Source organism: Urocampus carinirostris, chromosome 8 (assembly GCF_059441175.1).
Source record: "Urocampus carinirostris isolate Australia breed hairy pipefish chromosome 8, RoL_Ucar_1.0, whole genome shotgun sequence".
NCBI lineage: Eukaryota > Metazoa > Chordata > Actinopteri > Syngnathiformes > Syngnathidae > Urocampus > Urocampus carinirostris.
The window spans coordinates 4,420,713-4,445,586 of record NC_142356.1 but is presented as its reverse complement, the minus strand read 5'-3'; the positions used below and the strand labels follow the sequence as shown (position 1 = coordinate 4,445,586).

Genomic DNA, 24,874 nt, shown 5'->3' with positions numbered 1-24,874 from the left:
AAATCATTTCCAATGATATCAAGTCAATCTTTTTGCCAACATTGTACTTCCACTAAAAAATGTGATTAAGTACAGTTCTGTATCTTACAACCGACAAAATAAGCCCCCAAAAATGTTAATATTATGCGACAAAATATATCAGGAAGAATAAAATGGATATCTTGTGAAAGAATTGTAAAAACAAACAAAGTTTGTAGGCCGTAAAACCTTTGCAATAGTACACGAGTCAATTCATTCAAAAGTGAAAAATCATTTTGCATTGCCGAAAACTCAGCAAAATGTCAAGTTTCCGACATGAATGACCATGACTTAGTTTCCACACTTGGGATTGCCGTTGCTCACTATTGTTTCAAGCGTTGCTCACCGACTTTGTATGAACGCTCAGACCCCTTGGAAAATCACAGGGAACATTGATCCCCCCTAAGATTTTTTTCATGTTTAATGACAAATAGAATTCAAATTCCTACAAGTCGGAGCATGGCCTCCCCCGCAAAACACCGCAAGATGATGCAGGCACTTTGGCTCCGTCGAGAATGAGCCAGCTCTAAATCTCTGTTTCTAAGGACTTAAGGGGAAAGGGGATAAAAATGGGAGACTGAGAGAGGGAGGTGAATTCGAGAGTGGTGAGGAGACAGGTATTACCAGACTGCCATCTAGCGGCTCATCTATGAACTGACGGATGATATCTTCCAAAAGGCATCGATCCCCTAAAAGCAAACGTGACTTCAGAAAAAAAAACTAGTTATCGTGTAGAACAGGGGTGTCAAACTCGTTTTAGCTGGGGGCCACAAATGCTATAAAAAATCTCACAGGGGCCGGACTAGAAATTTAAGAGAAAGAGAGAGGGAGAAAAAGAGAGAGAGAGCGAATGAGAGGGAGGGAAAGAGAGAGTGATAAACAGATAAGGAGAACGAGGGAGATAGAGTAACAGTGAGAGAAAAAGAGAGAGCAGAATAGAGATTTGAATGGAGAAGGGGGTAATGAGTATAGAGAGAAAAAGAAAGTGAAAAAAGAGAAAGATAAAAAGAATAAGAGAAGTGAAAAGACAGAAAGAAAAAGAGTCAGCGGGAGAAAAAGAGACAGAGTGAAGTGAGAGAGAGAGAGAGAGGGAGAGAAAGAAAGAAAAATAGAAAGAAAAAGAATTCAAGTGTAAATTAGAGAGAAAAAATGGAAAGAGAGCAAGACAGAGAAAAAGAGTTAGAGAGTGAGAGGGAAATAGAGAAAAGAGAGAGAAAGAGAGAGTGAACAGGAGAAAGAAAAAGAGGGAGAAATCAATAAAAAAGAAGTGAGTCAGGGAGAAATGCAGAAATACAACCACAATTGTTTTGCAAGTGTTAACTGGCTTTGGTGACATCCGGTGGAAATATTGAAAACTACAGCTCATTTTCCTCTTGCGCTTCTCTCACTGTTGTCTTGCGGGCCGGATTTAAGGCGTTGGTGGGCCTGATCTGGCCCGCGGGCCGCCTGTTTGACACACGTGGTGTAGAATATAAATAATAAATGTGATGAAAGTGAGATTCTGCTTAGAGGGAAGAAAATAGAATAGCGGGGAGAGGAGTCGGTGCTGTGTAATCAATTTGGACGCAATCACTGTAAGATTTAACACCTAGCTCATCTTTGTTCGTCTAATAAAAGGCTGCAGAGAATCGGAAGTCTGCTTTATATAAGCCGCACTTGAGCCGCCGTCTTACTTCTGCGCCATGCTTGAGAATTGCTGAGTGCAAAAAAAGGGCACCGCCGAAGTGAAGTAGAATTTTAAAAGATTTATTTTCTTCTCAAAGCTCAGGTTTGAGCAAAATACGGCCCGCGGGCCACATACGGCCAATCGGGGTTTTTAATTTGGCCGCTGCACAAAAGCAGTAAAAATGTTTTGGTTTGGCTCTTTTTTTCCTAAAAAAATATATTTTTTTATAAAACCTTGTGTAATGTAGGTTGAGTATATTAAGTTGTCATTTTGATACATATCTCCAGCTCCAGACTTCCTGTGCGGAGTTTGTATATTCTCCCCGTGCTTGCGTGGGTTTCCTCCGGGCACTCCGGTTTCCTCCCACGTTCCAAAAACATGCATTTCAGGTGAATTGGCCGGTCCAAATTGTCCCTAGGTGTGAATGAGCGAGCGAGTTGTCTGTCCCCGTGTGCCCTGCGATTGGCTGGCAACCAGTTCGGGGTGTCCCCTGCCCACTGCCCGATGATTGCTGGGATGGGCTTCCGCACCCCGCGACCCTACTGAGGATAAGCGGTGTAGCTGATGAGATGAGATTAGATCTCTCAACTTATATTTATTAAAAAAACGCTGTACACCTATCTATCCATCCATTATCTACACCGCTTATCCTCAGTAGGGTCACAGGGGTGCTGGAGCCCATCCCAGCTGTCTTCCGGCAGTGGGTAGGGGACAACCTGAATCGGATGCATGCCTGTTTTTGGACTAAAGAGGAAACCAGAGAGCTCGGAGAAAACCAATGCAGGCACAGGAGAACATGCAAACTCTGCATTGGAAGGCTGGGAAGAGGATTTGATCTCATGACCTTAGAACTATGACGCGCTAACCACTCACCCACCGTGCCCTCCATATTATATATTATATATAAAATATAAAATGACTAAATTTTGTGCAGGCTTGAGGAGTAACGGAATATATGGAACGGCAAAAATGATGTTAGCAAGCTGTTAGGATTTATTTTCATATAGTTTCTGTCGCATTTGATGTTAGTTTTGTCGGAGATCAAAGAGATCAAAGCCAGGAGAGAAAGCTTACCACGTGTTGTGAGTCATCATTTTATTCATATTTAGTTTCTTTTGTCTTTTATTAGAATATTTGGTATTGGAGTCATCCAAAAGTAATTGAAAGTAATCCAGTTAAAGTAACCCTACCCAACCCTGCATTTTATGTTAGTTTTGCCGGAGATCAAGGAGATCAAAGCCAGGAGAGAAAGCTTACCACGTGTTGTGAGTCATCATTATATTCATAGTTAGTTTATTTTGTTTTTCATTAGCATATTTGGTATTGGAGTAATCAAAAAGTAATGAAGTTAAAGTAACCCTACCGAACCCTGCATTTTATGTTCGTTTTGCCGGAGATCAAAGAGATCAAAGCCAGGAGAGAAAGCTTACCACGTGTTGTGAGTCATCATTTTATTCATATTTAGTGTCTTGTATTAGAATATTTGGTATTGGAGTCATCCAAAAGTCATTGAAAGTAATCCAGTTAAAGTAACCCTATCCAACCCTGATAGATAGATAGATAGATAGATAGATAGATAGATAGATAGATGTCTAGATAGATGTCTAGATAGATAGATAGATAGATAGATAGATAGATAGATAGATAGATAGATAGATAGATAAATGTCTAGATAGATGGATAGATGTCTAGATATATGTCTATATAGATGTCTAGATAGATAGATAAATGTCTAGATAGATGTCTAGATAGATAGATAGATAGATGTCTAGATAGATAGATGTCTCGATATATGTCTATATAGATGTCTAGATAGATGTCTAGATAGATGCATAGATGTCTAGACAGACAGACAGACAGACAGATGTCTAGATAGATAGCAGGGTTGGGTAGGGTTACTTTACTTGAATACTTTCAATTACTTTTGGATTACTCCAATACCAGATATGCTAATAAAAGACAAAATTAACTAAATATGAATAAAATGACTCCATTTTGTGCAGGCTCGGGGAGTAACGGAATACGTGGAACGGCAAAAATGCATAGTAGTTAGGTCAATGAGCGTGCATGAAATATTCAAGAGCACGCTATCGGGAATTTTGGAAGTATGATGATACTCGTTTCAACTCAGCTTGAAGTAAATCGCTACATAGTAGCGGCGTGCCGCGACCTAGAAAGAAAGCCATGCCAATGTCTTACACCGTCTTCCCCCCGACGCAGCCGGGGGGGCTCGGGCGCCATCTGTCCTCCCACAAATTCCCAAATAAAGACTTTATTCCATCCTGACAGGGTTTTCCCTGCGAGTTTTAAGTCATACGTCCCCGAACGCTGCAAGGTTATGCAATTCCGGATGTGGGGAGAAAAGGAATGTGGTTATTTTCTCATCCTTGTTTTATTCATGCTGTGCCCTTTTTTCACTCTCTGAATCAGAATTATCTGGCATAATGTGATATGATCGTTATAATCCACTTAGATACAGGGTTACTTTAATTTGGATCATTAAAATGATGCAAGTGAGTCAGAATCTCATGTGTTTCATGAATACTTTTTTGAGTTGCTGACAAAATACTCTAGTTTTCATCCACCTGCTACTCCATTTGACCAGCTCATGTCACGTACAACCAAGTAAAAATTAAAAATATATTGATATTAGAGAGAGAGAGAGAGAGAGAGAGAGAGAGAGAGAGAGAGAGAGAGAGAGAGAGAGAGAGAGAGAGAGAGAGAGAGAGAGAGAGGGTTGGGTTACTTTAACTTGGATCATTAAAATGATGCAAGTGAGTCAGAATCTCATGTGCTTCACAAATACTTTTTTGAGTTGCTGACCAAATACTCTGTTATTCATCCACCAGCTACTCCATTTGACCAGCTCATGTCACGTCCCACCAAAGGAAAACAAATGTCCCTCTTTCTTTACATGTATATTTCTAGTATTAGTAATGTTATTTAAGCTTATGCACGTACATGACATTTTAAGTTTGTGACTTATTCAAACTTTTTGGGAGTGGATCATCAAAATGATGCAAGTGAGTCAGAATCTCATGTGCTTCATAATTACTTTTTTGAGTTGCTGACGAAATACTCTGTTATTCATCCACCTGCTACTCCATTTGACCAGCTCATGTCACGTCCCACCAAAGGAAAACAAATGCCCCTCTTTCTTTACATGTATATTTCTAGTATTAGTAATGTTATTTAGGCTTATGCACGTACATGACATTTTAAGTTTGTATCTGGGGTACCGACATTCCGAACGCATTGGCAAAGCATCACCATACAATTTCTCCTCCGCTATACATCAAAACTGATTAATCTTGTACCCCTGCAGTCTCCTGTAGAGAGAAATAATTTACATGTAGCTGGGGCAACAATTTGATCCCTAAATCTTAAAAAGTAATTACTCCCCTGCACATATAACAGACCTATGAGGTAGTGCACCTCACTCAGAACGCATATGCATGCTGCCACGGATTAATAACGAAAAAAAAAACAGATTTGTGCCTGTGCGGGTGTTAGCTGTGGTGGAAAAACGGGGTCAAGAGCGTCCTCGGGATGTTTTCCAGCCCTAATTAAAGAGCACAGACAACAGCCATTTATATTCCTGCTGACTTGCCGGGGATATGAGGGAGTTTGCAGCCTTGCACTGCAGAAACGTTCACACTAGAGGAAACGAGAGGTACTACATCCCATTTAGAAACATGAAAAGGGTTGTTTACTGTTGTTTATTTTTGACTCCATGCCAGTGTTCCCTTTAAGCGCACATTCTCAGCGCACAAGAAAATCTAGCCAGCGCACAAAAATCAGGGCTCAAAATTACTAATTAAGAAGCGACTTAAGTCAAAGTTACAGTGCATGAAGGTCAAAATACACGGGTTCCCCTGACGTTGTGTCCTAAATGCGGTATTTTGAAGTCGAGTCGAAGTAGAACGAAGTTGAGTAAAGTTAGTAGAGTTTGTCGAGAACCGGCTTCTTCGGCTCAGCTCACTAAAAGGAACCGGCTCTTTCGGGTCCTAAACGGCTCTTTGGGTTGTTTTTGCTTCTTTAATCCCAACATGACCAAATATGATGTAAAATTATGCACAAAATGACTTAAAGGAAGGGGGGAATAGAACAAAAAAGAAAAAAATACCAAAATGAAAAAGTAGTGAAAAGCTGAGAAAAAAAGAAACAAAAGGAAGATAAAAAAAGAAGGAAAAATGTAGAAAAAAGCGAGAAAAAAAGAAAAGAAAGAAACGTAGGAAAAATGTCAATAAAGAACAAAAAGAAAAAAATAAACAGAATGAGATTTTTTTAAAAGAATTTTAAAAAAAGTAGAAAAAAACCACGGAAAAAAAAAAGAAAACGTTTGTATTGCATTCAAATAATTTCCAATGATATCAAGTAAATCTTGTTGCCAACATTGTACTTCCACTCAAAACTGTGATTAAGTACAGTTCTGTATCGTGCAACCGACTAAATAAGCCCCCAAAAATGTTAATATTATTCGACAAACTATGTCAGGAATTAAAAACAAATGGATATTTTGTGAAAGAATTGTAAGAACAAACAACGTTTTCAATAGTACATGAGTCAATTCATTCAAAAGAGAAAAATAATTTTGCATTGCCGGAAACTCAAAAAAATGTAACTTGATGTCAAGTTTTGGACATGTTTAATAAAGATTTAGTTGCCACACTTGGGATTGCCGTGGCTCACTGTTGTTTCAAGCGTTGCACACCGACTTTGTGTGAACGCTCAGACCCGTGGAAAATGACAGGGAACATTGCTCCATGCTATCCTTAATATGCATGACCTACAAACTGAACTTAGGGAAAGGTAGAAAACTGGCAAAAAAGGAAGCTGTGTACAAACAAAAGCAAATAATATTAATGTTTAAAGCTTTGCTATATTACACTTAGTTACAATCAGTGCTGTATCAAATAAAAATCTTCACACTTGTCTGAAACATTTTCCCGCATTTCCGGCTTCTAAAAAACTGAAATATTTTCTCAGATTTAACGAAATGTGAGACAAAATCACGAAGAAAAAGAACATAGGTTCAACATATTATATACTATAGTTACATAGAGTGAACGAAAGGTAGAATATTGCTCCCCTCTCTTATTCTCTCAGCTCAAACAAATTACTTCAGAAGTGCCCTGCTGACTTCTGAATGATCCAATGTCGACCTAAATGACTAACAATGAAAATCACAGTGCCCATGTGTGACATTGAGTCTCGGTTTAAATGCACTGGAGCAGAAAGCATCAGAAAGCATTATAAAGCATTTATTATGAAGACCAAAGAACACACCAGACAAGTACGGGATAGTCAAGTCAAGTCAAGTCATTTTTATTTGTATAGCCCTAAATCACGATACAGTTAAGGAAAATTTTAAAGCAGGAATAGAATACAGAGAGTCACTGTGCAAGCAATACTGTCGAAATGGAGAGTGTATGAAAGCATTTCAAACCTACCAAAACCTGGCCGTCCCTCTAAACCTTGGGCCTAGACAAGGAGAAAACTAATCAAAGAAGCAACCAAGAACAACATTTAGCATTGGATGACCTACTGTCATACACCGCTGAGTTGGGACGATCCGTGCATAAGAAAACTACAGGTTGTACTCTGCTTATATATATATATATATATATATATATATATATATATATACAAAACTCAATTCCAATGAAGTTGGGAAAGTGTGTTAATTGCAAATAAAAATTGATCCAAGTAAATTGCAAATTCTTTTCAACCCATATTTAAATGAATGCACAGCAAAGACAACATATTTATTGTCTTCACTCATAAACTTTATTGTTTTGGGAGAAAATCATCAACTCTGTAATTTGATGACAGCAACACGTGCCAAAATAGTTGGGACAGGTGTCAATAACTACTCAGAAAGTGGATGAATGGAAATCAACCAACTATTTGCAGGTGAACAGATGAATTAGCAACAGGTGAGAGTTGTTACTGGGTATAAAAAAGGGAGACCCGAACAAGCTAAGTCATTCACATGCAAGGATGGGGCGAGGTTCACCTCTTTGTGAACAACTGCGTGAGCAAATTGTTGAACAGTTTAAAAACAACATTCCTCAAAGTACAATTGCAAGGAATTTAGGGATATCATCATCTACAGTCCATAATATTGTGAAAAGGTTCAGGGAATCTGGAGAAATCACTGTGCGTAAACGGCATGGCCGTAAACCATTATTGAATGCCCGTGACCTCCGAGCCCTCAAGCGGTACTGCATTAAGAACCGACATCAATGTGTCAAGGACATCACCACATGGGCTCAGGAACACTTTGGAAAACCACTGTCAGTCAATACAGTTCGACGCTATATCCGTAAGTGTGGGTTAAAACTTTATGTTGCAAAGCGTAAGCCATTCATCAACAACATCCAGAAACGCCGCAGGGTTCTCTGGGCCCGAGCCCATCTAAAATGGACTGATACAAAGTGGAAAAGTGTTCTGTGGTCTGATGAGTCAGTTTTCCAAATTGTGTTTGGAAATTGTGGACGTCGTGTCCTCCGGTCCAAAGAAGAACAGAACCACCCAGACTGTTATGCACGCAAAGTGCAAAAGCCAGCATCTGTGATGGTATGGGGGTGCATGAGTGGCCAAGGAATGGGTAACCTGCACATCTGTGAAGGCACCATTAATGCAGAAAAGTACATTCAGGTTTTGGAACAAAGTATGTTGCCATCCAAACAGAATCTTTACCATGGGCGCCCTTGCTTCTTCCAGCAGGATAATGCCAAGCCACACACTGCACGTCTCACGACAGCGTGGCTTCGTAGTAAGAGGGTGCGGGTGCTTGACTGGCCTGCCTGCAGTCCTGACCTGTCTCCCATTGAAAATGTGTGGCGCATTATAAAGCGCAGAATAAGACAAAGGAGACCCCGGACTGTTGAACAGCTGAAGCTGTACATAAAGCAAGAATGGGAAAGGATTCCACTATCAACGATTCAACAACTAGTCTCCTCACTTCCTAAACGTTTATTGAGTGTTATTAAAAGGAAAGGTGATGTAACACAATGGTGAAGAAGCCCCTTTCCCAACTACTTTGGCACTTGTTGCAATTATAAAATTCTAAGTTTATCATTATTTGCTCATGGAAATAAAGTTTATGAGTTTGAACATGGATAATCTTGTCTTTGTGGTGTATTCATTTAAATATGGGTTAGAAAAGGTTTGCAAGTCATTCTATTCTAATTTTACTGACATTTTAAACTTTTTCCCAACTTCAATGGAATTGACTTTTGTATATACAGTAGAACCTCGGTTTGCGAACGCCTCTCAGTTCGAACAAATCGGAGTCCGACCAAAAATTTGGAGAAATTCTTGCTTCGCTGTTAGATCAAAAAATCGGAGTTCGAACGCCGGTAATGCGTGAGTGCGTACGCTAGGGTACGCCGGTACGGGTGTAGATGGCTCTTTTCCTGACAAACTGATATCGCGTGCGGACGTGCTTCGTTTTGCTTTCGCTTTTAATATAGGTGTAGGAAGTGTTTTAGCCCCTAATTATGCCTCCGAAGAAAGTCAGTGCAAGCAGCAAAGTTGCTACAGGTGAAAAAAGAAAAGTAGTGCGTACAACTATTGCAATTAAGAAAGAAATAATAGCTCCACCGTCCACCTGCGCCTTCTGCTGACCACCACAGAGGTAAGAAATCCTATGCATAATTATTTTCTTTATCTTTTTTTTTTTAAATTTTGACACATTCATTTCAGCGTAATCTTTAGTACGGAGGATTACGATATTGCGAACATACGATTATCCTGGGTTAGCTTCATGTTTACGTTAAACTTTCAAAACATTCAGGGTGTTGGAACGGAGCCCAACATTCAGGGTGTTGGGACGCAGCCCCCTTTCCAATGAACCGCTTACCACTTGTTGTGGAGACCCGAGTGCTAAATGACTTGTAAACGACCTGATTTTTTTTATTTTTACACATTCATGTTAGCTAGTAGATAACGCAAACCTACGATTAGCCTCGGTTAGCTTTACGTTAAACATTCAAGGTAAACGTTCAGGGTGTTGGAACGGATTAAAACGATTTACATTATTTTTAATGGGAAAAATGATTTCGGTGATCGAACAAACCGGTTTTCGAACAGGGTTCTGGAACGGATTATGGTCGAGAACCGAGGTTCCACTGTATTTCAAACAGGGTTGGGTAGGGTTACTTTAACTGGATTACTTTCAATTACTTTTGGATGACTCCAATGCCAAATATGCTAATAAAAGACAAAAGAAAGTAAATATGAATAAAATGACAAAATTTTGTGCAGGCTTGGGGAGTAACGGAATACATGGAACGGCAAAAATGATGTTGGCAAGCTGTTTGGATTGATTTTCATTTTGTTTCTGTTGCATTTTATGTTCGTTTTGCCGGAGATCAAAGAGATCAAAGCCAGGAGAGAAAGCTTACCACGTGTTGTGAGTCGTCATTTTATTCATATTTAGTTTATTTTGTCTTTTATTAGCATATTTGGTATTGGAGTCATCCAAAAGTAATTGAAAGTAATACAATTAAAATAACCCTACCCAACCCTGTATACAATTAAATACTCTATTGTACATCAAAATCAAAGACAGGCCAAAATATGTATAATAAAAATAGTGTACCAAGTACCTGTAAATATTCACTGTAGACCCTGAGAATATGTCCTTTATCTGTTCTAAACTGGAGATTGCAGATTAAAATTGCAGTATGGTGTTTTTTTTAGTCTTTTGTAGACTTGAGCAGGTACAGTAGAGTGAGCAGGTGGATGCATAGGCAAAGACAGGGTTGGTTAGGGTTACTTTAACTTGATTACTTTCAATGAAATTACTACATTTTGTGCAGGCTTGGGTAGTAACGGAATACATGGAACGGCAAAAAAGATGTTGGCAAGCTTATTTTCATGTTGTTTCTGTCACATTTTATGTTCGTTTTGCCGGAGATCAAAGAGATCAAAGCCAGGAGAGAAAGCTTACCACGTGTTGTGAGTCATCATTTTATTCCTATTTAGTTTTTTTTGTCTTTTATTAGCATATTTGGTATTGGAGTCATCCAAAAGTAATTGAAAGTAATCCAGTTGAAGTAACCCTACCCAACCCTGATTTCAAAACCTTCTTGGGGGGGTCCAACACTTTTGCAAGGCGCTGTATATCCAGCAGCCCGGTGCGCATTAGCATAAAGGACAAAGCGCCCGAGCGTCACGGCTTCCTGTATCAGGTCATTACTATTCCGAGAGCATCCGAGCACATTCTGTGTCATGTCTCTTTGGTAAGTCGGGAATTAAACAGGCGGCGGCTACAGGCGGGCACGGAGGGCTAAGTAAAGGGCAATTTGTCTCATTTATGGGCTGCCTGTCTGCTTGTCAACTCAATCACATTATGCCGGCCTTTTACTTTTTCCAAAAGACGCTTGAATGAGTCACTGTTTAAAGCCATGGTTTGGGGAATCGAAAAAAAAGGATGCAGTTAATGGAGCACTATGACACATTTGACCTAAAGTCACAAATATCAAAAATGTACGTTCTGTTTTTTTTTTTCTTCTATTATTTTCGTGATTCCTGTCAAGTCAACTTTTCTTGCACTGTGACTTTAAGGTTCTCTTACTAACATACAAAGGTTTGCATGGACTTGCCCCCTATGTTCATATTTTATCCCTGCAGTCCAAATGATCAAAATTACCGTAAATTCCGAAAATAGAGCAAGCCGCACCTGTATATAAGCCGCATGCGCCCACATTAAAACATGTAACACAATCAAAAAATTAACCCATACCTGACTTTGAGTCCCGCGATTGTAACTGAATATAAAGTACACAGTCCAAAAACCACAGCCGACAAAATGAACGGAAAATGATACCGGTACTTAAGGTTTGATGCAGACCTGCTGAGTCCGGGTACCGTTGAAAATAATCCAAGGAGAAAAAAAAGTATATTTCCAAAGGTAAGGGTGGGCAAAATATATGTCCTCGATTGTCCGCTGCGTCCACAAACAAGTCTCACCTTTACTCCACTTCCCGTCAGCCCCCGTTGTTTTCGCCCCCTTCTTTTTGATTCGCCCGTGGAAAACACATCAGAATAAGTCTCTAAAATATACAGTTGCAAATACATATTATACATGGTTATACATATTTACAAAGAAAGACGGTACACCGAGAGAGTTTTCAAAGCTTTAATAATAATATTATAACTTTCATCCCAAACCGTGCCTGTGAAGGGTAGCAAAACGCTACTAGCAACACGCTAGCAACAAAGTAAACAACTCTGTTAAAAAAACATATTACACACGGTAAACCGTCCTCGTCTTCCTCCTTATAACTGAAGTCATCAAAGGCGTCTTCCTTCAGTATGGGAAAGACACTTTGTCATTTAGACGTCGTCCCACGCTCCCTTATTCAAAAACACGCTAGAAACACGCTCAAAAAGTAAAGTTTACGTGCAGTAGCACTGTTTTCTTCTTTATCAAGTCAAGTCAAGTCAAGTCATTTTTATTTGTATAGCCCTAAATCACGAAGAGTCTCAAAGGGCTTCACAGATTGTTACACTATATTACACAAACTATTTTCAACCGACGGACTGCTGCTGTTATCGGACTGCTCGGTTGCGTTTAGCTTGAAAGATGCGTCATGTGCCTTTCTTTTTGCAATTTTCATGATGAGGATATGTCTACGCTAATTTAAATTGTGCACAAGCTAAGAAGTTGCAGTCTTCCTCGGCGCATATATTCCACCGGTCTAAATCTCACCTTTTGTACTCGAGCGCCGCTGACGGCTGTTAGAAAAATGACATAAATTGGCCGCATCACTGTATAAGCCGCAGGGTTGAACGTTTGGGAAAAAAGTACCGGAATTTACGGTAGATGATTTAGTAAAATTTTTCGCTGCACAACTGTTATTTAAGGTCAACAAAAATATTTGCCACAATTTTAAAAGTGCCTTATATACTAATAAATGTAACATACAATTGTAAACTAATAATTTAATTAAGATACTACTACACATGGTAACCGTAATATGATTGATTAATTTATTACTTTCAGAACCTGATTTTGTAATATCCCTGTTCAATAACATAGTTAATGCAACCTAAACATTTACAGTAAATAAATTCACTAAATCGTATAGTTCCGTAAGCCTTATGTATAAAACATCCATCTATTATCTGCACCGCTTATCCTCAGTAGGGTCGCGGGGGGTTGGAGCCCATTCCAGCTATCTCCGGACAGTGGGAAGGGACACCCTGTACTGGGAACTCAGAGACAGACAACTCACTCACTCATTCACACCTAGGGACAATTTGGACCGGCCGATTTACCTGACATGCATGTTTTTGGAATGTGGAAGGAAACCAGAGTGGCCGGAGGAAACCCAAGCAAGCACAGGGGAGAACATGCAAACTCCGTACAAGAAGGTTCGATCCCATGACCTCAGAACTGTGCCGCAGCGGCCGTGCTACCCATGTATAAATCATATTTCACGAAATACAATTTTAAATATCTGCCTTAAGTTTAAGTGTAATTTTATTCCTGTAGTCCAAATTATCCAAATGAGATGATTTAGTACAATCTTTCACTGCACAACTGTTATTTAAGGTCAACAAAAACATAGTGCCAGAAAACATCCATAAATGATTCATTCGGGAAGAGAGAAATTATAATTTAAGGGGCTGTCGTAAATTCATAATCCCAAAGGTGAGAACCGCCAGGAAAAGTATGTGCGTGTCTGTGTGTGGTGTCAAATTTTGGAACAATTGACAAGATGAGATCAAACAATGTCCAGCTATTCACTTGTTCAAAAAAACATTATTGGCGGAATACAGAGATGAAGAAAATGGGATATGAGTGATACAAGAGATTGGGAATAGTGCGTCTAGAACAGGGGTGTCAAACTCATTTGAACTCCGGGGCCACACGATAGAACAAACATTCTGTCGGGGGACGGACTACAAAAATTGGGCTGTACAGCAATCTTTTTTAGGAGTTTGGACAAAATGAGTGCCAGTCTCCCTTATTGTGGCAATTTAAATGTTTATTGGAGGCGCAAACTACTTGTAGATATTTGCTATTCGAGAAAGAGAAAGAAAAAGAAAAAGAGAGATAAAGAAATAAGAGAAAGAGGGAGGGAAAGGAGAGAGTGCGGGACAGGAAAGAAAAAGAGAGAGAGGGAGAGAGCGTGAGGAACAAAAGATAAAAAGTCGTGAGAGAGGGGGGAAAAGAAAGGGAGAGGAAGAAAGAAATCCAAAGAGAAATAGAAAGACAGAAGGAGAGAAAAGAGAAAAGAAAGCGCAAAGGGTATGACGTGAGAGAAAGAAAAGAGAGAAAATGAAAAAAGGAATTTAGAGCAAAAGAGGTTAAAAGACACAGAGAGAAATAGCAACAAAGGAAGAGAAAAAGAGAGACAAAGAGAGTGAAAGAGACGGAGACAGAGTGGGAGAAAAGGGGTGGAAAAGAAAGAGAGAGAGGGGGAGAGAGAGAGAAATAAATACAAGTTCAGTGTCTTTGTTCGAGGCACCTGGCTTTGGCAACATCAAGTTGACATATTTCCACCTCCGGCTTGTTTTTCTCTTGCGCTTCTCTGAGTGTTGTTTCGCGGGCCGCCTGTTTAACACCTGCGTTCTAGTATAATATTATAACTCGCTGAGCACATTAAAACAGCTATTCATGCCCACATTCACACCTATGAATAATTGAGTCTTCAATTAACCACAGAACTGCTAACTCTCCACTACTCGACAGTTAATTTTGTTAATTAGTTGTTGATTAATATTAACCAGGGTTAAACATTTCTTGAAATAAAAAATCCTGGAATTGATATTTCAGCATTTAATCAAACAGTAATGACGGATACCAGTGCAAATGCAGGCAGAGCAGTGGTTAGCGCATGTGCGGCACAGTTCTGAGGTCATGGGATCGCACCTTCCTGTGTGGAGTTTGCATGTTCTCCCCGTGCTTGCATGGTTTCCTCCGGGCACTCCTGTTTTCTCCCACGTTCCAAAAACATGCATGGCAGGTTAACTGGCCGGTCCAAATTGTCCCAAGGGCAATGCCCGAGGATAGCTGGGATGGGCTCCAACGCCCCCGCGACCCTACTGAGGATAAGCAGTGCAGATGATGGATGGATGAATGAATGAATGCTACAATACAGTATTAATTTAAATACCCAACATATATTAGAATCCCAATGCATCCACCTGCTGCAGCTCTGTCCTCTCGTCCCTATCACATACCGGTCAACGTACACATTTTTTTAGTATTTCAAGTTTTGATTACCTTAAAATGAGTAAATAATATAAAAAAAATTCATTTTACTTTAAAAAAAACATATTTTTTGTTATCTCGTCCATTTTGGCTCTCGGAACGTCAAAATCATCACTAATATTGTCTCAGTATTCTACTTAGTGCGCAGGACAGTGGATGAGTGGTTAGCGCGTCCACAGTTCAGAGGTCATGAGATCAAACCTTTCTGTGTGGAGTTTGCATGTCCTCCCCGTGCTTCCGGGCACTCCGGTTTCCTCCCACATTCCAAAACCATGCATTTTAGGTCAATTGGCTGGATCAAATTGTCCCTAGGCGTGAATGAGCGAGTGAGGTGTCTGTCCCTGTGTGCCCTGTGATTGGCTGGCGACCAGTTGAGGGTGTCCCCTGCCCATTGCCCGAAGATAGCTGGATGGGCTCTAGCACCCCTGCGACCCTATTGTGGATAAGCGGTACAGAAAATGGATGAATGGATGCATATTCTACTTCGTCGGTCTTGCTGTGAGTAAATAGGTGCATGAAATGTGTTTTTAAGGTCTATTATGGCTTAAAACGGGGGAATTGCAATAGTTAATGAAGGAAAAATTTGGCTGAATTTGACAGGTATGAATGAGCCTCAGGTGAATTTTCTTCGGTCTGTTCTTTGGCAAAATCAATTATTCATTTATGATTTATTATATTTTAACCATTGTTGTCATTGCATTTGCCAATAAAGGTTAATCAGAGATTGATTGTTTGTTTTTTTTTTTGTTTATTTTGTGCAGCACTTGATATTACACATAGTTAGATTTTGAAGCTCTTTGAGTTGCAATTTGAGGTCTGCAAATTCCTTTAGTGTGGTTTCAATTTGATTTAGTTTTATCTTACCAGAAAAAAGTTAAAGGTCCAAGAAAACGTCCCTCATTTTAATTAACCTTCAGAAGATGATTGAACAGTTCTGGACATAATTAACCATGCCGGGTCTCAATCAACCGGCAGACACCAAGAATCCCTCGCTCTGCATACAAAATTGCATCGGGCAGAAACTTAATGTCAGGGTTCAAACGCTAGATGGCAGCAAAGAATTATGTTTGGGAAAATGGGTCTCGGGTTCATGGGCATAGCATCAGAATTCCAGTTGAAGACAACACATATCGGATATTATTTTTAGAGTAATGAATTATTGAAATACATGAATGAACCTGCATGACTGTTTTGTAAACGGATTGTCTGAAAAGATTGATTTATGACCAATGCTCCCTGTAATTTCTGAGCGTTCACACAAAGTCGGTGAGCAATGCTTGAAGCAACAGTGAGCAACCATCATCCCAAGTGTGGCAAGATAATTAATTATCAAACATGTCCAAAATTTGACATCAAGTTACATTTTGCCGAGTTTCCGGCAATGCAAAATATTGTTTTCTCTTTTGAATGAATTGACCTATGTACTATTGAAAAGGTTGTACGGCCTACAAACGTCGTTTGTTCTTAGAATTCTTTCACAAGCTATCCATTTTTTTTTATTTCCTGACTTATTTTGTCGCATCATATTCACATTTTTGGGTGCTTATTGAGTCGGTTGTAAGATACACAACTGTACTTAATCACATTTTTGAGTGGAAGTACAATGTTGGCAACAAGATTCACTTGATATCATTGGAAATTATTTGAATGCAACACAAACTTTTTCTTCTTTTTCCCCTGTTTTTTTTTTTTTACTTTTTATTAAATTCCTTTTAAAAAAATCTCATTGTGTTTATTTTTTCTGAGCTGTTACTTTTTCCTTTGTGTTCTCTATTTCCTTTTTTTCCTACATTTCTTTCTTTTCTTTTTTCTGGCTTTTTTCTAAATTGTTCCTTCTTTTTTTCTCTTCCTTTTGTTTCTTTTTACTTCTCAGCTTTTCACTACTTTTTCATTTTGGTATTTTTTCCATTTTTGTTCTATCCCCCCCTTCCTTTAAGTCGTTTTGTGCATAATTTTACATAATAGTCAGTCATGTTGGGATTAAAGAAGCAAAAACAACCTGAAGAGCCGTTTAGGACCCGAAAGAGCCGGTTCCTTTTAGTGAGCCGAGCCGAAGAAGCCAGTTCTCTACTAACTTTACTCAACTTCGTTCTACTTCGACTCGACTTCAAAATACCGCATTAAGGCAGGGTTGGGAAGGGTTAATTTAACTTGATTACTTTCAATGACTTTTGGATTACTCCAATACCAAATATGCAAATAAAAGAAAAAAGAAACTAAATATGGATAAAATTACTAAATTTTGTACAGGCTTGGGGAGTTACGGAATACACGGAACGGCAAAAATGATGTCGGCAAGCTGTTTGGATTGATTTTCATTTTGTTTCTGTCGCATTTGATGTTAGTTTTGCCGGAGATCAAAGAAATCAAAGCCAGGAAAGAAAGCTTACCACATGTTGTGAGTCATCATTTTATTCAGATTTAGTTTCTTTTGTCTTTTATTAGCATATTTGGTATTGGAGTAATCCAAAAGTCATTGAAAGTAATCCGGTTAAAGTAACCCTACCCAACCCTGCATTTAGGACACAACGTCAGGGGAACCCGTGTATTTTTATCTTCATGCACTGTAACTTTGACTTAAGTCGCTTCTTAATTAGTAATTTCTAGCCCTTATTTTTTGTGCGCTGGCTAGATTTTCTTGTGCGCTGAGAATGTGCGGGCAGTGCGTAATTGCGCACGCGCGCAGTTTAGAGGGAACATTGTTTATGACATTCAATTCCTGCATTCATGAATCATTTCACCACCTCTGAAACCCTTATTGCTCTTTTCCATTACACATTTTAACAGTGAGAATGAATGTTTAATTCATTATACTCTATAAAATTTTTGCAGGCAACGATTATTACATAAAATGTTAAAATTTCGGGTTATGCCTCGATCATCAAGTTGTCGCGGTAAATCTGGGTTATTGTTCATAAAACGTTTTTTATGCACCTCTAAAAACATGAAGTGGGACATCCCATTACTTTAACCATCTGTGAGGTCATGGGGATGTATAATGAAACCTGAGAGGTCTAGTGTAAAGATCAGACATTAAATTTGTCATTAAAAGGATTCCCAAATTCTAAAATATAAATAATGTGAGAAAATAGCACATGTTTTTTTGCATAATGTCTATATATATATATGGCATTGCTAAATTCCAAATATTTTCCAGAGATAATGCATTTTGAAGACATTCTGTCTCGTTTTTCACTCCCTGTGCTATGACGTCATGTGAAGCACACTAGCACCTAGTAAGCCAGTCATTCTATTGGTTTACATGTTAACTAGTCGAAAAGGTTTTGACTGTTTTAAGCAAAGATTTGGTAGTATTTGTTTAGACTGCCGAGGTGTTGTGTCGCAGATGGGTGCAGTGATGGTACAGCACGTGGCGAGCAGCCTGACATAAAACAGAGAGCTAACCATGGGCTAAACCAACCAGTACATCAATCAGCCGAAAAAAAACTGGCTGACTGAAAACATGCAGTAAGCAGCCAGGATAACCACGAGCTATGGCAGCAACAAATATGAACCCAGCCGGGAGAAAAAACAATGAGCAAGGCAGGCTGGCCAACTAGCCGACTGCTAACTGGGCTAACCTAGACCAAAAAAACCGTAAAGCCTTCAGGTGCCCGCACGCCTATGGGAAGCTATCTGGAAATGAAATGAAATGAAATGAAATGATCTGCATTTATATAGCGCTTTTCAAGTCAATGACTTCCCAAAACATTGTGCTTCACATTTCCCAATAGCGGCTGTGATGTGTGCAGCCATGTAAGGCGCTAACCTGCTTATTGGGGGTAATTGGGGGTTCAATGTCTTACCCAAGGACACTTCGACATGTAACACGGACAAGCCGGGATTCGAACTGGGATCCCTTAATCCTAAAACGATCGCTCTACCTCCTGAGCTACTGCCGCCCTGGACAATATTATATTAATTGTAAGACACGTGGCAAAAAGACAAGAGGAAGAGTCACAATCAAATACCTAAAATGAGGCAAAGTCAAAAAAGGAACGCACGCTGTACACAACAGCAGGTAAACATACCCTTTGATGGTCAACTCGGATAAAACAGCATACCCAGAACCATAGTGATATAGGGATATGTCGTTTATGAACAAAATAAATCTCTGATGGATGTAAATGACGGTAGCTGGCCTCCAACCAATCGAGGGCCAGTTTTTTTTCGTCTTGTAATTGGTCGATATGCATGTTTTCTGTGTATTTGATCTTAAAATGATTGCATATGTAAAAGTTAAAGTTATTTTAAATTTGGGAGACAAAAGCTCTAATTAGTGAACGGAAAGAATGGATTCCCTAAAAAGAGCCGGAATTACCATCACTACAGCAACATATGTGTACATTGTACCAGTGATGGGCCGTCAGGGTCTGCAAGGCCTTCTCTGCTGGCCTAAAAAAAATATCTGAATAATGTAATGCTAATTTTATTTTGTCAATGAATACTTAAGAAATAATTCCAAATTAGCTATCTTTCACTTCTTGTTTCATATCTAAGCATTTAACCAACACAGTTCAGACATTACTAATTTGCCAGGGTCAGAAATATCCCTGTAAGCCTTCGCAATTGGTTCTTTAGTATCTGTTGCATGAAATAGTGTCAATAAAGCTTTTTTAAATTCGAGTTGGCCACACCAGGGCCTTCTAGCAGGCTTAGGAACACTGTCAGTATTTAAACATGGTCCTGTCAGTCCCCTTTTGTTGGTCCTTCTGCGAATCTCTGCTTCCAGATATGGTTGTTTCATATTCAAGAATTAGACCAACACAGTTCAGACATTACTAGTTTGCCAGGGTCAGAAATATCCCTGTAAGCCTTCGCAATTGGTTCTTAAGGATCTGTTGTATGAAACAGTGTCAATAAAGCTGTTTTAGATTCGAGTTGGCCACACCAGGGCCTTCTAGCAGGCGTAGGAAGGGGAGGGTAATAAACTATTGTGCCAACCGCCGTTAAACTAAAAAGAGGCAAAATGGTAGTGATACAGAGACCCAGCAAGAGCTAGTGAATTGTCGCAACCCGGAAAAGTGTTTATCCGCCACTTTCAGCCAATTGACTACGAGCAGCACCCCTGGCTCACAGTTTCTAATGAACACTGCAAGTTTCAGCATTAGCCAGTGATAAAAAAATTAATTTGATGGAACTGAAACGCACTGATAATCATGTAACACAGAGTGATTTAAATGTTCCTTGAGGAAAGACAGGAGGATGGAATTTGTGTACATATAAACAGGATTATTGGTGAGGGTTGGACTGCTGAAGGCCTAGGTGTGCACGGCCACAGATTTGTACTTTATATTTCATTTTGAAAAAGGAAAATAGGGAACTCACATCAAACTCATTGAGAGCCGCAGCCAGCTCCCCGATGCAAGCGTGGCTTTGCTTCTCGTCGGTCGGCGAAGTGGCCTGGGCAGCGCTGGAGATGCCGCCGATGGCCTCTTGCACTTGCTTAAAAACATAGTCCCGGTTGGCGCGAGTGGCCGCCACATCCGGGTGGCGCAGATAGGCCTGTGAGGCCGTGTAAAGCATGGTGGCGTTCTTCTTCAGGGCCCCGCGAGCAGCGGCCATTTCATCTCTACACTGGGGGTCTTTCAGTTCCTGAGGGAGGGAGTGGAGTTAAGGGTTGAAACCAAATGAATGTATTAAAAGTCACAACATTTGAAGCTGACATCATGAAAATCTGCCAAGTGAAGGATTTTATACATTTGACTATTAAGGATTTTATACTTTTGACTAAAACCAAAAAGTTTGAGTATATTACTCCTGTATTGGCCAACTTGCACTGGCTCCCAGTCCACTTTAGATGTGACTTTAAGGTTCTCTTATTAACATACAAATGTTTGCATGGACTTGCACCCTCTTATCTCTCTGATTTGATTTCCCCCTATGTTCCTGCATGGAGTCTGCGCTCGAAAAATGCCGGTCTACTTGTGACTCTGAGAGCTAAGAAGTCTGCAGGCCTGAGAGCGTTCTCCATCCGAGCCCCGGTGCTATGGAATGCCCTGCCTCCGGAGATAAGATCTGCAGCCTCAATGGAAGTTTTTAAATTGAGGCTTAAGACACACTTCTATTCCAAAGCTCATATTCTGTATTCTCCTTTCTTTTTCCGGCTGCCTGCCTGGTGGTGATACGACGGAGAAGGACGATTCGAGATGAGTCAGCGGACCAGCGTTTGACCTGAAGCATGTGAACGCCTGCATGGACCAGCTGGCAGAGATGGGAAGCTGCGTCGTGGCCGTCATAGACTTTCTGGACTAGTTTAAGGGCTGTCATGCACTTTACAGACAAATGTTACCTAGTGTTTACTATGTTTGTGTACTGTAATGCTAAATGTAATTCACCCTGGTCATCCTGAAGGAGGGATTACCACTTGTGAGGTCCCTTCTCAAGGTTTCTCTTTTTCCTCACGCTGAGGTTTTGAGTTGTTCCTTGCCCGCATGTTGGTTTAAGATCAGGTCATTGTGTCATTGTAATCCTGTGCAGTCCTTTGAGACATTTTTTTGTGATTAAGGGCTATATAAATAGATTTGACTTGACTTGATTTTATACGATTGACTCAATGAGGATTTTCACGGATTAGGCTTTAGTTCAATGACAGGTCAGGCTGTTCCAAATGCAGAATATTTGATCTGGTTCTGTTGATAACAGGACTCTGACGGAGGACTGCAGGCGTTGTTTTGAGAACAAGTTCGACCCTGACTCCCACCTGTTTTTTGCTCCCATCTGTCCCCCGGCTTCGACCCGTTTTTAATCCTGACCACGTCTACTCTCCCGTCCTGGCTTTCGACCTCTTTTTGTCCCCGACCACGTCTACTCTCCTTTCCTGGCTTACGACTCGCTTACGACCCCCGACCACGTTTTTGCTCTCCTGTCCCGGTTACTGACCCATTTTTCCGTTCCCGACACCGCCATCGCTCGTCACGGAAGATCCACTTCCGCGTTAAGAGCGACCTGCTTCCCGCGTCCAGGAATCACGGGATCGTGAGCGCAACCCTTTCTCTTTCTTCCAATAAAACTTGTGAAAAACGTAACGCAAGTGGGTCCTGTCTCCATTCTGCTCCTGACACTCAAGGGCGAGGGTTCAAAATGATCATGACATTTCCAAGTAAAAACTATCGATATCGGATCAGTATCAATCGATACAACCATATTAAACACCCAATGTTAGCTACCCCTACTGACTACTACCCAGAAACCAGGAAAGCTTCATATTTTGCTTAAATGGAATACCGTATTTTCCGCACTATAAGGTGCACCGGGTTATAGTGTGCACCCCCAAAAAATCGTTTTTGGTCCTATATTTTCCATATATAAGGCGCACCGGATTATAAGGCGCTACAATGAGAACGTTGACAAAACAGTCAGATAGTTGAGTCAAACTTATTACACCCTTAACATTCCGAAAGCTTGCAAAGAAGCAAATACGTGTCTCAGACATGTACGAAAACAGTGTCTGTACGATGTCACCAATCACTCAAACGCATCCTTCCAAATATCATTTCTTAGTTTCCATTTTATTTTTTGCTGGCCACTGTGTGGACAGCAAAGTAAGCATTTTATTGTGCAGGGAAACGGGGTTCTTTACTGTGCATATGACAATAAACACTTTGAATTGAATTGAGTTTAAAAATAGACTCATCACAGAAACGTCAAGATCGTTCTAAAACAAGATACCGGGAAAATATAAAGCAGCATAGCTCACCTAAGTTCTCTTGCAGCCATCACGTTCAATAATGATACGTAACCATGGTCTTCTTACAACCGTGAGTGTAGTTAATCCAGGAGAGTCAAATACTTACAAATACAGAATAGTAAAAAATGTTTTCTCTATGCCGTAGTGCAACCCAACCAACGTGTGATTCACATTCATCGTTTTCGGCCAATTGCAGGCTTTGTTTCGCCCCTTTAGCCTATGCGAGCCTGTAAATGATCAAAAGGATCCGCCCCCTTTACCTCCGAATCACTTTAGCCAATAGTGACTGATTCAAATGATGATTGACACATTGGTTAGGAAATGAAACGCCAGTATATATATCCCAGCATACACCGCGGACTACTTCGCCTTCGGGGGAAAATCGAGTCGGCGGCTGCTTGCCTTAGTTGCAAGACTTTGCGACTTAATATTGATCCACATATAAGGCGCACTGTATTATAAGGCGCATGGTCAGCTTTTGAAAAAAAAAATAAAGGCTTTAAGGTGCGCCTTCTAGTGCGGAAAATACGGTACTAAGAGTAAAAAGACATACCTGCTGTCTCCGGGCGGCTACATAATTAAGCTTCACCATCTCTTTGCCGAATTCCTTGAAGCGATTTGCCAGGTCCTGTTCATTGGTGGCATTTTTAACTCCCTCCAGGGCCTCCTCCACCTGTCGCACACACAAAATGAACGCATGCAGGAAATGTTCAACCGGGCTCCAAAGCAGTATATTTTAATGACACTATCATCAAAAAAAAAAAAAAACACCAGCGCGTTTATTTGGCTGGATGAATAAAAATGATTTTCCGCCAGCATGAAATTGTAAGGGGATTTAGAATAGGAAAAAAAAGACAATAACCATTAAGATGTGCAATTTAAAAGGGTTTCAATTCAGCAATCACCATCCATTATGTGGGCACATTGTGATTCCGGACTCTTTCCCAGGCCTAATGAAAGTCCTCTGCAAGATGTAATGAAAAAGAGAGGAGTGGAAGATAACTTTGAAGAGGCCTTTGATGACAAGGATTATGCTGGCTTGGGCGAAGATCCTATATGGCTCTCGAGAACGGACGCGGAAAAAGAGATTTGGGAGAAAATGTAAACGAAGCTCGAGGATTCGTTGATATTAATTAGATATGTTTTTAGCGCGGTTTTATCATAAAATCATCTCTTTTTTTTCTTTTAGTACGTTTACCAATTTCTGCTCACTGTTAGATAGTTAGATAGATGTCTAGATAGATAGATCGATAGATGTCTGGATAGATAGATATATGTCTAGATAGATAGATCGATAGATGTCTAGATAGATAAATAGATAGATCGATAGATGTCTAGAAAGATGTCTCGATAGATCGATAGATGTCTAGATAGATGTCTTGATAGATAGATGTCTAGATATCTAGATAGATAGATGTCTAGATAGATAGATGTCTAGATGTCTAGATAGATAGATGTCTAGATAGATAGATGTCTAGATAGATAGATGTCTAGATGTCTAGATAGATAGATAGATAGATGTCTAGATAGATAGATGTCTAGATAGATAGATAGATAAATGTCTAGATAGATGGATAGATGTCTGGATAGATGTCTAGATAGAGAGATAGATAAATAGATATATGTCTAGATAGATAGATGTCTAGATGTCTAGATCGATAGATGTCTAGATGTCTAGATGTCTAGATAGATGTCTAGATGTCTAGATGTCTAGATGTCTAGATAGATAGATAGATAGATAGCTATAGATGTCTAGATAGATAGATAGATAGATGTCTAGATAGATGTCTAGATGGATAGATGTCTAGATATAGATAGATGTCTAGATAGATAGATGTCTAGGTAGATTTCTAGATAGAGGGATAGATAGATAGAGAGATAGATAGACACTTCCAGCAGTATCCTTGTGTTAAAAAATGAAATAATAAAATAAAGATATAGACTACAAAAATACCCAATATAACGTTTTGCTATAGAGTATTAAAATTGTGCTAGGGAAAATACACACTGTAATAAAAATATGGAAAATATGCAAATATGGAGGTGGGGTTTAATGTGGGCTTTTACTCCCCCGGGTGGAGTTGAAGAGCCTCATGGCATGAGGAAGAAATGATCTCCTCAGTCTGTCAGTGGAACAAGACTGTGACAGCAGTCTGTCGCTGAAGCTGCTCTTCTGTTTGGAGATGATGCTGCTGTGTAGTGTTTATTTTAGTGATTTATTTTAGTGATTTAGTGATAATTTTGTCAATGCATGAATCGGTCC

At 39.8% G+C, this 24,874-nt stretch overlaps 1 protein-coding gene across 3 annotated transcripts in view; it reads right to left on the bottom strand.

Annotated features, from left to right (window-relative positions):
- The window catches only part of ctnna2 (catenin (cadherin-associated protein), alpha 2), a 557,688-nt gene that overhangs the window by 497,387 nt on the left and 35,427 nt on the right, over nt 1-24,874 (bottom strand). For all 3 annotated transcript variants that reach the window (XM_088341403.1, XM_088341405.1, XM_088341404.1), the window contains exons 4-5: nt 23,165-23,284; nt 20,250-20,516 (exon numbers count right to left, since the gene is read on the bottom strand). In XM_088341403.1, the coding sequence (XP_088197529.1) occupies nt 20,250-20,516; nt 23,165-23,284 (387 nt within the window). The remainder of the gene's footprint in view (nt 1-20,249; nt 20,517-23,164; nt 23,285-24,874) is intronic.